Below are 13508 nucleotides of genomic sequence, written 5' to 3'. Positions count from 1 at the left end.
CCCACTGTCCCTCTGGAACCTGGCAAACTGCCTAGGATGTAATACATATTTGTTCTGTTTCTGTTTTCTTTTCAATGAATGGGATGAATAAACAGTGAGCCCTGGCTAAAGCTCGTTGTTTTCCACTACACCATTCAGCCTTCCCTGATAGGATTATGTTCTACATACAGTTCTGTGCTCTGTAACTTGTTCTTTTCATTTAAAAATAAATCCTGAGGGGCGCCTGGGTGACTCAGTCAGCTGAGCATATGACTTCGACTCAGGTCATAATCTTGCGGTTCATGGGTTCAAGCCCTGTGGAGGTTCTGTACTGACAGCTCAAAGCCTGGAGCCTACTTCAGATTCTGTGTCTCTCTCTCTCTTTGCCTCTCCCCTGCTCATGTTCTCTCTCTCTCTCTCTCAAAAATAAACACAAATACATACAAACATACATACATACAATAAAAGTAAATCCTGGTATGCCTGGGTGGCTCAGTCAATTGAATGTTGACTCTTGATTTCAGCTCAGGTCACGATCCCAGGGTCCTGGGATCGAGCCCTAGTTGGGCTCTGTGCTAAGCGTGGAGCCTGCCTAATATATTCTCTCCCACCCCCCTCTCTTCCTCTCCCCCCACTGTCCCTCTCCCCTGCTCTCTAATTAAAATTTAAAAAATTAAAAAAAATAAATCCCAAGCTTTATTCCATATCAATACATAAAAAGCCACCTCATTGTTTTGAACCTTTGCACAATATTTCCATAGAATCACTTACCATAGCTGATTAGCATCCCCTATTGATGGACATTTAGATTGACTGTATATTCTGAATAACGAAAAATTCACATGAATTAACTACATATTTTTTAACATAGTTAAAAAAAATTTTAAGGGAAAAAATTTCTAAAGCTCTGGAAATCTGTAAACAAACAAAAATCCAGAAAGACATGCATGGAAGTTGTTCTATACACAGGTGGCAGAAAGTATTCCTTTATAAAATGCTTTTTGCTCTTTGGAACATCCCAGTTGAAAGTAAAGGACAAGACTTTAGTCACGGTCTTACTTCGTGTTTTGGGCCCTTGGTTGTCCTACAGTGGCCCCCACTGGCAGGCTCAGAAATAGTAGCAGTACTCAGAGGTGGATTTGCTATGAAGCATGATTTAGGGCCACTCACTTGCCTGGGGATCCTTCTAAGGCCCAAGCAATTCACAGTCAATATGGTTTTGTGACATCTGCCAAAGAAATTTTAATTATTGGCTAAATTGAGGACAACAGATAAAAGCCTAGAACTTAATAAGGAGGAAAATGACTCCTATTGAACCATCATAAATCATGTAACTCACACTTCAGCAAAGTGAAATTAGTTTCAGGATGTCCACACTGATGGGAGCCATCATGTTAATGCAACATAAAATTTGGTGTGTTATCTGTATTTGATTTAACCTATGACTAATTATAATGTATGAAATATCTTTAACATAATTATATCTTACACATCTTTTACTGACAACCTTTTTGTTCTCTTAAATTACTTTTATTTATTTACATTTTAAGGTTTTGGGGGGATTTATTGATGTTTTTAAAAGAAACCGTTGACAAAGATTCACCAGAAATAATGTGAACAAGAAGGAAAATACAGTTAATACTACTGAAACAGTAAAATAATTCAAGCCTACACGGTTTGTCTGACAAAACAGTACTTCTTAAATCCTGTCATTGAAACAAAAATGGACTGCTTTTCTAAACAGTGGTATAATTAACAATATTCAATACTATTTTTTCCTGAATATATAAAAATTAGAATACCAATTAAAAACGAATATATCTCCTCTTTAAATATTTCCTACAGATACAATTTCAATATTTTCATTCAACAGTGGTGTGGTTTAAGAGATTTTTCACTCACAAGTCAAATAACAATGCACCTAAAGGGAATCAATAATCTATATAGACTCCCAGTGCGAATAAAGACTTTAGGAAACAGCAAATGATATTTCTAACAAAAATACCAAACAGATAAAATTCTTAGAAGATATATGCAATAAGGTCTACTAAGCAGCTGTCCACAGATGTAGAACATTTGATCATTTTAGTAGTGATTTCAAGGGGACTCTAGATGTCTCCAAACTCAACTGGAACACTCATCTTAGGCTTTGTATTTTGCTTTTCCAGTTTCACTAATGACACAAACATGATTCAAATCCCTGAAATATTCATTATAGTCAAGGGCATAACCTACAACAAACTTGTCTGGAATTTCAAATCCAACAAAGTCTGGTCTGTATCCAACACTTCGAGGAGTCCTTTTCACCAGCAAGCTTGCAACCCTGACCATCTTTGGATTATACTGCTTGACCAAGGAAAGCAAGGTTTGCATTGTTTTGCCAGTGTCAATTATATCTTCAACAATCAAGACATTCTTTCCAGTTAAAGTTGAGAGATCATCTCCACCAATTACTTTTATATCCCCTGTTGACTGGTCATTACAGTAGCTTTTCAGTCTAATGAAATCTACAGTCATAGGAATGGATCTGTCACTATTTCTGTTCAGTGCTTTAATGTAATCCAGCAGGTCAGCAAAGAATTTATAGCCCCCCTTGAGCACACAGAGGGCTACGATGTGATGGTTTCCCATCTCCTTCATCACATCTCGTGCAAGCCGTTCCGTCCTGTCCATAATTAATCCATGAGGAATAAACACCTTTTCCAAATCCTGAGCATAATGATTAGGTATACAAAATAAATCTAGGTCATAACCTGATTCATCATCACTAATCACAATGCTGGGGCTCCGCGTTGCCATAATGGAGCTGGCTGGTGCGTGGACTGAGGGCAGTTCTCTTCTGTATTACTTTTAGTTTTTAAGTTCTTAAAGTTTTTCAAGCTTGGTAAGTTCCTGATAGATAAACAGGGATTTTTTTTATTAACAAGAAAATGTAGATTAAAAAAGTAACATACTTATGATTTACTCTTTGAAAAACATAGATATCAACAATTTTTTTAATGTTTATTTATTTTTGAGAGAGAGAGAGAAAGAGCATTAGCAGGGGAAGGGCAGAGAGAGAGGGAGACACAGAATCTGAAGCAGGCTCCAGGCTCTGAGCTGTCAACACAGAGCCCGTTGCAGGGCTCCAACTCACAAACCAGGAGATCATGACTTGAGCCAAAATCAGATTGGATTTGGCCACCCATGCGCCCCAACAATTTTAATAGCTACATAATATTTCATCATACTGAAGTATCAATCTATGATTTTGAAATAAAAATTGTTTATTCCTGATAAATTTTAAATGCTAAACTCATGCAATTTTTTAAATAATTCTAGAATACAGAAATTGAGATGTAAGACTTTGTAAAGCTTATTTAAAAATAATGGTATAGTAGGGGTGCATAGGTGGCTCAGTCAGTTAAGCATCCAACTCTGGATTTCAGCTCAAGTCATGATCTCAGGGTTTGTACGATCAAGCCCCAAGTTGGGCTCCACACTGACAGCTGAGCCTACTCGGGATTCTCCCTCTCACTCACTCCCTGCCCCTCCCCTGCTTGCATGTATGCTCTAAATAAATAAACTTAAAAAAATAAAGATATAGTATTATCATATTGTTGAATAACCTAGTTTTCTTACTTAATATATAATAGGTTTGTTATGCCAACTTGACAAGCAAATTCTAAAATTTTTATGGAAATACACGTGCCAAGAATAGCGAAAAACACTCCTGAAGAAAAACAATGTGGAAGGACCTGTTCTACTGGATATCAAACTATAGTAATTAAGACAGAAGCTAATATGATAAATGGTAAAATTCTAAAGACTATAACAATAAAGAAAAGTCAACTTTTTTATGGAAGAGGGAATTAGGATCAGCTGAGGTGAAAAAGCGAGGACTTCCGGGTGCTGACAACATTCTTTTTCTTGACTTGAATACCTAGGGATTCACTTTATGATTATTCATTAAACTGTACAATTGCATTTATGAACTTTGCTGTATTCACATAGTAATTTATTTAAAAAAAAAAAAAGGTTTAAAATATGTAAAACATCCAGCAAATAGTAGATACTCAATTAAAGGTAGCTACTATTGACATTTTTAAAAAGAGAGAGGCAGTGGATTTGTGACAATCTCCAAGAAATACAGCTAACTGCATGGAAGCAGAACCACATGTGTAGCATGCTCCATCACTAGTTTTAAAACAGGGATATACATCCTGTATATGAATATGAATAAAATCGCACTAGAAGACTACACAAGAAAGTGGTGACAGTGGTTACCTTTACCAGTGTAGAGGGACAAGGTTGGGGATGGATGGGGTGGTAGACAGACTTATTTTCATTGTATATTACAGGTTGTACCCTTCTAATTTTATACTATGTACTTACATTTCTGATTTTATTTTTATTTAAGTATTTAAGTACTCTCTACACCCGATGTGGGGCTCAAACTCACAAGCGCAAGATCAAGAGTCTCATGTTCCTCTGATGGAGCCAGCCCCTATATTTCCTAATTTTTAAATGTAGAAATTTAGAATACATATCGAATATTACCACTCAGATTCTACAGAGGTAGCTCTTTATACTTAGTAGCTTATTTTACTTCAAAAGACAATTTAAAACAGAAGAATTAAAGCATTTTCTGTATAAAACCAAAAGGCTTTACAAGTAATCAAATACCTTTATCGTAACAACAGCCTTGTTGTTGAGGCAAAATTATATACATTTTACAGATTAGTACATTTTACAGATTAGTAAACAGAGCCTCAGAGAGATTAAATGACTTGCCCTAAATCAGAGCTAGTTAAGTGACAGAACTGGAACTCTAGTTTTTATGCTTTCAAACTCCATGGGCTTTTCTATCATACTGACACTGCATGCCCTCCTAAATGCCTTCCACTAAAACAAACAAAAAAGTGAAGAGAAGATGCACTGCTTGTAACTTTTCATTTTGTGTGGGGAAGGTTCCCTATTAATTATAAAATTCTTAAAAAAAAAAAAGTCAATACAAAGAAGGAGACTTAATTGCATAGCACACTGCACTTTCAAAAGCACAAAAAAATGCTACATGATTTATACCTAGTATTGTTCCTGGCTCAGGTGTTAGGGAGATACTTTTGTTTTACTCCTGAGTTGTTTAATGAAGGTTGAGAAATTACTCCCACTCCCTTTATGAAAAAGGCATCTGGGTGGCCAATGTAAGAAAGTAATTAGATATAGCACTTTTAAAAGCACTTCCAAAAATCTGTCAAATTCAACATAAACCACCAAACATTATTTCCCATTGAAAGAAACCTTGAAAGTTGACACTCAGGAGGTGGTTTTCTTGAAGGGCTTCTAAAATTTCCTCTCACAGGGGTACCTGGCTGGCTCAGTCAGAAGAGCATGTGACTCTTGATCTCAGAGTCATGAGTTCAGGCCCCACATTGGTAAAGACTACTTAAATAAATAAGCTTAAAAAATATTTTTAAAAAAACATAAACCCATCTTCTCATAGTATATTCATATGATTAATAGCCTCCCTATTATTCTACAACTTTCCAAACACTTTCACATACAGTATTTCATCTAATCCTAACAAGCCAATAAGACAGGACAGAAATCCCTGACATTCAATAGATGAAGAAACTGAGACTCTGGTAGGTCAGTTTTTTCCAAGGTTATGTGCTTTAACTCTTAGCTGAATATTCTCACCAACAACGGATGTGGAAAATTCTCAATTACCAGGGTCTAAACATTCAATTTGTCAGTTATATAAGCCTTTTCCTCTTCCTTCCTGTTCTGTGCCTTTAATTCCCTTTCAGATAGGAAGATTTAGGAACTAAATGACAATGACATCCAATCCTAATCAATCCTAGCTCTGCTTAGATTTCTGAGATCAGATGGGAAATAGAAATCTATTTTCTTATCCATAGGAGCACAAGTGAAGCGAGCTGGTTTAAACTACTGGATAAAAACCTACATTTGTCTATCACTCATTACCAAAATATTTGCAAACTATGTAACTCCCCTATATCCTAAGTAAGATACAAATCTTGGGGTGCCTGGGTGGCTTGGTCAGTTAAGCACCCAACTCTTGATTTCAGCCCAGGTCGTGATCTCACAGTTTGTAGGATCGAGCCCCAAGTGGGGCTCTGTGCTGACAGCTGGAGCCTGTTTGGGATTCTCTCTCTGCCTCTCTGTCCTGCCCCTGCTCATGCACACATTCACTCTCTCTCTCTCTCAAAATAAATAAACCAACAGTAAGAAAAAGATACAAATCTTATAAACCCAAAGCTCAGGATGACAATCTAGACTACAGAAATTAAAAATCAAATTGCCAAAGCTCAAATCCCGGATCCCTATCTTCTCAGCTGTGTGAACTCCTGGGCAAGTTTCTTTACCTCTTGGGTCTTCAGATTCCTTAGCTCTAAAATAAGGATAAAAAAAAAAAAAAAATGCTTTCGTAAAAAGTAAAAGAGATAATGCACATAAAGTGTTTAACACAGGGTCTGGTACTTAAATATATATAATTTGGCACCGATACTATTATTGGCATTAACATTCAGGAAACTAGATTTACCTATGTGCTTTTCTATTCAATCCATAAATGATCAGTTTGGATATACTACACTACAACCACCAATATACTCGTTCCCTTTGGAAGTTAGTTAGCTATCACTTCTCTAAATCTTAGAAAAGACAGAGTTGCAGAAGATTACTCCATCAATCAAGGACAAGGCTGAAATTAGGAGCTTTGTTTTAAATGGATGTTATACATACAAAGTTTGCTTGAAATGGTATGAAGCTGTAATGTGGCTGAATAGTGACTTCTATCCTGATAATGAACTGATGCAACCTACAGAGGGTCAGTGTCACAGCAGTATTACAAGCCCTGTTGTAAGATGGGTGATGCAATTTCTATAGTCAATTCTGAGTCACCAGCATAACCTTTCAGAAGCACTGAAGGAGAAAGGAAAATTCTTGAGTACTGACTCCTGGGCATCTTAGGAAACTGTATGTAAGAGGTCTCAATGCTATGTGAACATGGTATTGTGCATACTCATGAATCTCAAAAATACATCTAGTGGGAAAAATACTGGAGCCATCAGTTCCTGACTGTGACAATCTCCCATGCATTTTCTGTAAGCACCTCAAAATATCTTGTATCAGGCCTTTGGGTCTGTCGATAGCAACAAAAAGATTTGTTGAATGAATTAAGTACTTTAAAAAATTGTTAGGAGCATTGGCTACAGCGCCAAGCTGACTTGGATATCAATTCTAACTCCATCACTCACCAGCTATACAACTTTAAGCTAACAATTTAATATTTCAGTCTCAATTTTCTCATTTGGAAAATGGGAAATGCCAAGTATTAAACTGAAAGACACAGGAAACAGAACAATGCTTGGCACACAGTGAGCCTAAAGTAAACAGTAGCCTCTATTATTTTTTGCTACAGGATGGCTATACAAGAGTAAAGCAATATCAAGACATCTCTATCAGATGGGTTTAAGCACAATCTGACCTCCTCTAGGAAGAGTGAAGTTAGAAAGGCATCAAGAATAAAGGCTCAGGAAGGCCTTGCAAACGATAACCCAAGCCACAAAGGAAAAAGATGGGCAGAGGAGCGGAAAGCAAGGGGTGCCAAGCTAGAAAAATGATACATCGCAGGGTGTGAGCGATGGCATTAGTAAGCTCTTCAGGACAGGGTTGCCACACTGGGGTGGGGACTCAGGACGAGGAGGCAGTTACTTTGGCCAGGCCTGTGACTTACCGTGGGGCAGGGCAATGTGGAGAAAACCTGGTATAGACAAAACTAGCTGGCTAGGGAGAGCAGGGCCGACAGAACTGGCTAAGAGCCACGATCCGCAGCTGGGCGGTGCTCCGGCCAGGCCTCCGCTCGAGGGCTGCGGGCCGGAGAGCAACAAAAGGCTCTGAGGCTCGGACACTCCAGAACCGTAGTAGCTATAAAGGACAGAAAAGTTTTTTTCTCAGGTAATCACAGCATCTACGCTGAGACCTGCCTGCCTGGGACGGGATGGAGGCTGGAAGAAGGAACAGACGCTTCCCGCTTCGAAATGAGAGACGAAGGATGGACAAGAGGGCAGCGGAAAAGGAGAAGCAAGGACTCAAATCCCACCGCCTCGGGGGAATCACGCACTCCAGACTGGACAGGCCCCCGGGGCCCAGCCTGAAGGCGGGACTTCTGCAATTACCGGCGGAAACGGCCTCCGGGTGAGAGGTCGCATGCGGGACAGGCAGCTGCTGAACCAATGGGGCCTATGCTTGGGGAGGATGTTGCCTTCCGTTGGTGACTGTTGGGCGCGACCAGCAGCCAATGAGCCAGCCGGGGGGGGCGTAGCGGTGACGTTAGCTGCGGAGGAGGCCGCTTCGAATCGGCTGCGGCCAGCTTGGTGGCCTGGACCAATCAGCGGCCTCCAACGAGCAGGGCCTTCGCCAATCGGTGGCCTCCACGACGGGGCTGGGGGGAGGGTATATAAGCGGCGTCGGCGACGGCGCGGTCGACGCTGGCCGAGACATCACAGATTCAACGGCTTGGGAGGTTTCGTGAATCTGAGAGGTAAGCGCCGCGGCCTGCCTTTCCGGACCTGCCCTTCGCGTTTTCAGCTGCCCCTGCTCACCCCGGGCCCTGTACCCTCAGATCAGTAACCTCGGTGCGCCCCCGTGCAGCGGCCTGTCGTTGGATTGCCTCTGAGGTCCTGCCTGCCTGCTGACCGACTGACTGGCCTACGGCGCCGGCAAGATGAAGCTGTCCCTGGTGGCTGCGGTGCTGCTGTTGCTCGGCGCGGCGCGGGCCGAGGAGGAGGACAAGAAGGAAGACGTGGGCACGGTGGTCGGCATCGATCTGGGGACCACCTACTCCTGGTAAGTGGGGTTTGTGGAAAGGGGGGAATGGGGCGTGGTCTCCTGGGCTGCTGTGAGGATCGCAGTGCTGATTCTTTCCGTTCTTGGTGATTTTTCCGCCAGCGTCGGGGTGTTCAAGAACGGCCGCGTGGAGATCATCGCCAACGATCAGGGCAATCGCATCACGCCGTCTTATGTGGCCTTCACTCCTGAAGGGGAGCGTCTGATCGGCGATGCAGCCAAGAACCAGCTCACCTCCAACCCTGAGAACACGGTCTTCGACGCCAAGAGGCTCATCGGCCGCACATGGAACGACCCATCTGTGCAGCAGGACATCAAGTTCTTGCCTTTCAAGGTCCGACGGGGTTTTTGTCACCCGGATAGAAAGTGGGTGGTGGTGGGAGTATTTAGGATTAATAAGCTACTGAAAAATTGTTGAGATAACAAAAAGGATGCGAACATGGTGTATATGTAATAATTTTTATTGAGTAATCTTCGTATGTTACAAAATTTGCTAAAGTAAGCTTGGCGTACGAAGAAATGTCACACGTAACTATTTGTCTACATCGTTTAGTATTGATAGCCTGATTGAAACTGAATATGCTTGCCTTTGTAAGGCACTCCTCATGCTCCTTAAGTGTTGCTGGTCACTATTTAGCTCCAAGCAACCAAAGTAAACCAAATAATGGGGGAGGAAGTGGGCCTCAGACCATCCTCTTTATTTAGAGTTTTGAATGTTCCTGTGTCTGAAAATAATAATTCACTCTTTAAAATAGGTGGTTGAAAAGAAAACTAAACCATATATTCAAGTTGATATTGGAGGTGGGCAGACAAAGACATTTGCTCCTGAAGAAATTTCTGCCATGGTTCTCACTAAAATGAAGGAAACTGCTGAGGCTTATTTGGGAAAGAAGGTAAATATTTCTAGAACAGTGTTAAGTAATTTTGTTTTTACTATTGATTGTGTTGCGTAGATGCCTTCATTGGTTTAATAATTAGAATCTGAATGATATCTGTGTATTTCAGTTTTAGTTGTTTGTATGTCTTACTGTAGGCCAAAGTACTAGGCACTTTTCATGTGTTATCACTTAATGCTTGCAAATCCGTGGTATAAGATGATGTATGTTGTATCTAACAAACTGTTAGAAACTAAAGTGAAGGTTTGAGTGCAACATATATAAGAGTTAAACAATGTGATAAAATACACTTAATTATCTTTTGTTATTCTCTTAGGTTACCCATGCAGTTGTTACTGTACCAGCCTATTTCAATGATGCCCAACGCCAGGCAACCAAAGATGCTGGAACTATTGCTGGATTGAATGTTATGAGAATCATCAATGAGCCGTAAGTGTTAAACTCAGAAGTATGGTGTATTTGCCAAATAGGGATAATGTAAACTTAACTAAACTTTTTTTTTTTTCTTCTTTTTCATTCTCTTAATAGTACAGCAGCTGCTATTGCTTATGGCTTGGATAAAAGGGAAGGGGAAAAGAACATCCTGGTGTTTGACCTCGGTGGTGGAACTTTTGATGTGTCGCTCCTCACCATTGATAATGGTGTCTTCGAAGTTGTGGCTACTAATGGAGACACTCATCTGGGTGGAGAAGACTTTGACCAACGTGTCATGGAACACTTTATCAAGCTCTACAAAAAGAAGACAGGCAAAGATGTCAGGAAAGACAACAGAGCTGTGCAGAAACTCCGACGTGAGGTAGAAAAGGCCAAACGGGCCCTGTCTTCTCAACATCAAGCAAGAATTGAAATTGAGTCTTTCTATGAAGGAGAAGACTTCTCTGAGACTCTGACCCGGGCCAAATTTGAAGAGCTAAACATGGTATGTTCCTTGTTTTTTGCTTTGCTAATGAGATTTAGTTAGACTCTGTTGGGGACACTGCATTTAGCTATTTAGACAGTATCTAGGTATAATAGGCATCATCACAGTAATTTTTTCCTATTCTAGGACCTGTTCCGTTCTACCATGAAGCCTGTCCAGAAGGTGCTGGAGGATTCTGACTTAAAGAAGTCTGATATTGATGAAATTGTTCTTGTTGGTGGCTCTACTCGAATCCCGAAGATTCAACAACTGGTTAAAGAATTTTTCAATGGCAAGGAGCCATCCCGTGGCATAAACCCAGATGAGGCCGTAGCATATGGTGCTGCTGTCCAGGCCGGGGTACTCTCTGGTGATCAAGATACAGGTAAGTCAGTGTCACAGCATCTTCCACAGTGTTTCAATAGCTTGATAGAAAGAGTATAATTAGCTATTGCTTTAGAAAGCAAGAGAGTACGTATAACAAGGTCATACAGCTGGTAAAGGGTAAAGTGAGGACAAGACCTGGCTCAGTTTCAAGATCCTTAGCAATTACATTTAATTTACTGCTTCCGAAATGATTTTGCATACAACCTCTTATTAAATGGCAAGATGGAGAAGATAGTTACATAGTTCATGGGGAGACTGCTTGGTAGTGCTCCTGTGACTCAAATTAGAACTTAACCTTGGTTAATTTACCTTTGCAGGTGATCTGGTACTTCTTGATGTATGTCCCCTCACACTTGGTATTGAAACTGTGGGAGGTGTCATGACCAAACTGATTCCAAGGAACACCGTGGTGCCCACCAAGAAGTCTCAGATCTTTTCTACGGCTTCCGATAATCAACCCACTGTTACAATCAAGGTCTATGAAGGTAATGCTCTGTCTTTGTTAATGACGTGGTATGTTTGTGGAAAGTGACCTCTTAATATATTGTATTGAAAACAGAAGGGAAAGAAAGAATCTGCTGGTTTCAGACAGGGGTCCCTAATTTAACTGGTGCTGAGTTTGGTAGAGTCAGTCCTGAAATAATAGTTATCATCTAGCTATCTAGCATTCTTTGCCATTAGAAGTAACTTCTGAGCTGGCTCCTCGAATACCATAAGAATAGAGTTCATAATGCTGTAGATGAAATTCAATTAAAAGTTAGTAGTAATGTAACAGTTGGGCCCACTTGAAATTCCTTGTAGAGCAATACTGACTGACCCCCTTCTAGCTTGATAAACACGCCCTTGCCACTGTAGGCTCTAACAGTGTAAGGATCCAGATAAGACTAATGTTGTTAGTTGTTCCTAACAAGTTTTTTGTGTGTGTGTATACCTTCTAGGTGAACGACCCCTGACCAAAGACAATCACCTTCTGGGAACTTTTGATCTGACTGGAATTCCTCCTGCTCCCCGTGGGGTCCCACAGATTGAAGTCACCTTTGAAATCGATGTGAATGGCATTCTTAGAGTGACAGCTGAAGACAAAGGTACAGGCAACAAAAATAAGATCACAATTACCAATGACCAAAATCGCCTGACACCTGAAGAAATTGAAAGGATGGTTAATGATGCTGAGAAGTTTGCCGAGGAAGACAAAAAGCTCAAGGAGCGCATTGATACTAGAAATGAATTGGAAAGCTATGCCTACTCTTTAAAGAATCAAATTGGAGATAAAGAAAAGCTGGGAGGTAAACTCTCCTCTGAAGACAAGGAAACCATGGAAAAAGCCGTAGAGGAAAAGATTGAATGGCTAGAAAGTCACCAAGACGCTGACATTGAAGATTTCAAAGCTAAAAAGAAGGAACTAGAAGAAATTGTTCAGCCAATTATCAGCAAACTCTATGGAAGTGCAGGCCCTCCCCCAACTGGTGATGAGGAACCAGCAGATAAAGATGAGTTGTAGACATTGCTCTGCTAGTGCTGTAATATTGTAAATACTGGACTCAGGAACTTTCGTTAGGAGAAAATTGAGAGAACTTAAGTCTCGAATGTAATTGGAATCTTCACCTTGGAGTGGAGTTGAAAATGCTATAGCCCAAGTGGCTGTTTACTGCTTTTCATTAGCAGTTGCTCACATGTCTTGGGGGTGGGGGGGAGGAAGAATTGGCTATCTTAAAAAGTGGGTAAAAAAGCTGAGTTAGGGCGTGTGTTCATCTTGGAAATGTTCTATTTAACAATTGGGTCATGCGCATCTGGTGTAGGAACTTTTTCTACCATAAGTGACACCAATAAATGTTTGTTATTTACACTGGTCTAATTTTTGTGATAAGCTTCTAATTAAGTCAGTTGCTTCAAGGTCACATTCTTACTTGGTGGGGTTTTGAGGTAAAGAAACCTTTTTATTTAGTTGTTTCAGGGATCTTGCCCTAACGTTAATTTAAGAAAGGGGTGGGAAAGGTAAGAAACATTCTTACCTAGGCAAGAGTCATTTCACATGCCCAAGAGCAGAATTTTCTTGAACATAGTCGAAATTTCCAATTTCCCCTTACCTTTAAAACTTTCTGGGGGCTTTTTATTACTAATAATGCTTTGTAGCTGCTAGAATTCGTTGAGACTTGCTATGAGTGATGGATCACTGATGTTAGCTGTATACACTGAGATTCAGTTCATAATTTTAGGATATAAAGTATTTTATTATTTTTTATAAAAGTATATTTTAAACTTCCACTATGTCAGAATCTTCATCTCTGAAATTTCTTACTAGTTGTCTGGAGTTGGGGTCTAGGATGGTGAGAAATTACTTTAAGCCCTATTACAACTGTGGATCAAAGGTAGTCATTTGTATCAAGGGAGGTTCAAGATTACTTGGATTGGCTTCCTGAGGGAAAAGGATGATCTAGATAAATGATTTTACATGATCGAAAAGGGCAGGCTCTCTGGTGGTGATACGAAACTCA

General features: G+C 40.3%; 2 protein-coding genes across 5 annotated transcripts; one reads left to right on the top strand and one right to left on the bottom strand.

Moving 5' to 3' along the window:
• Window positions 1-1494: 1494 nt before the first annotated feature.
• On the bottom strand, window positions 1495-8270 carry LOC123593880 (hypoxanthine-guanine phosphoribosyltransferase-like). 3 transcript variants are annotated; one of them, XM_045470474.1, is made up of 4 exons: window positions 8163-8252; window positions 7721-7911; window positions 6348-6373; window positions 1495-2871 (listed from the first exon to the last, which is right to left on the bottom strand). In XM_045470474.1, the coding sequence occupies exon 4, from the start codon at window positions 2776-2778 to the stop codon at window positions 2122-2124; it is 657 nt and encodes a 218-aa protein (XP_045326430.1). In that variant the 5' UTR covers window positions 2779-2871; window positions 6348-6373; window positions 7721-7911; window positions 8163-8252; the 3' UTR covers window positions 1495-2121. The 3 variants fall into 3 exon arrangements, with proteins under 3 accessions (XP_045326430.1, XP_045326433.1, XP_045326434.1); XM_045470477.1 differs by lacking the exon at window positions 7721-7911 and having other exon boundaries at window positions 8163-8270; XM_045470478.1 differs by lacking the exon at window positions 6348-6373 and having other exon boundaries at window positions 7721-8166.
• Window positions 8271-8415: 145 nt separating this feature from the next.
• On the top strand, window positions 8416-12857 carry HSPA5 (heat shock protein family A (Hsp70) member 5). 2 transcript variants are annotated; one of them, XM_045470466.1, is made up of 9 exons: window positions 8416-8527; window positions 8638-8832; window positions 8935-9166; window positions 9588-9725; window positions 10045-10157; window positions 10257-10647; window positions 10774-11011; window positions 11331-11498; window positions 11952-12857. In XM_045470466.1, exons 2-9 carry the CDS (start codon window positions 8711-8713, stop codon window positions 12512-12514), a joined length of 1965 nt encoding a protein of 654 aa, XP_045326422.1. In that variant the 5' UTR covers window positions 8416-8527; window positions 8638-8710; the 3' UTR covers window positions 12515-12857. The 2 variants fall into 2 exon arrangements, with proteins under 2 accessions (XP_045326422.1, XP_045326421.1); XM_045470465.1 differs by having other exon boundaries at window positions 8609-8832.
• Window positions 12858-13508: the final 651 nt, after the last annotated feature.

Source organism: Leopardus geoffroyi, chromosome D4 (genome assembly GCF_018350155.1).
Source record: "Leopardus geoffroyi isolate Oge1 chromosome D4, O.geoffroyi_Oge1_pat1.0, whole genome shotgun sequence".
Lineage (NCBI taxonomy): Eukaryota > Metazoa > Chordata > Mammalia > Carnivora > Felidae > Leopardus > Leopardus geoffroyi.
The sequence above is the reverse complement of the archived record's forward strand: the minus strand, read 5'-3'. Positions and strand labels throughout refer to the sequence as shown.

Excerpts from the sequence above, each read along its gene's own strand:
- LOC123593880 (XM_045470477.1), bottom strand. The coding sequence starts at position 2,778 with ATGGCAACGCGGAGCCCCAGCATTGTGATTAGTGATGATGAATCAGGT.
- HSPA5 (XM_045470466.1), top strand. The coding sequence starts at position 8,711 with ATGAAGCTGTCCCTGGTGGCTGCGGTGCTGCTGTTGCTCGGCGCGGCG. Across the intron at positions 8,833-8,934 it reads CTGGGGACCACCTACTCCTG|CGTCGGGGTGTTCAAGAACG; the intron begins GTAAGTGGGGTT and ends TTTTTCCGCCAG. Across the intron at positions 10,158-10,256 it reads ATGAGAATCATCAATGAGCC|TACAGCAGCTGCTATTGCTT; the intron begins GTAAGTGTTAAA and ends TTCTCTTAATAG.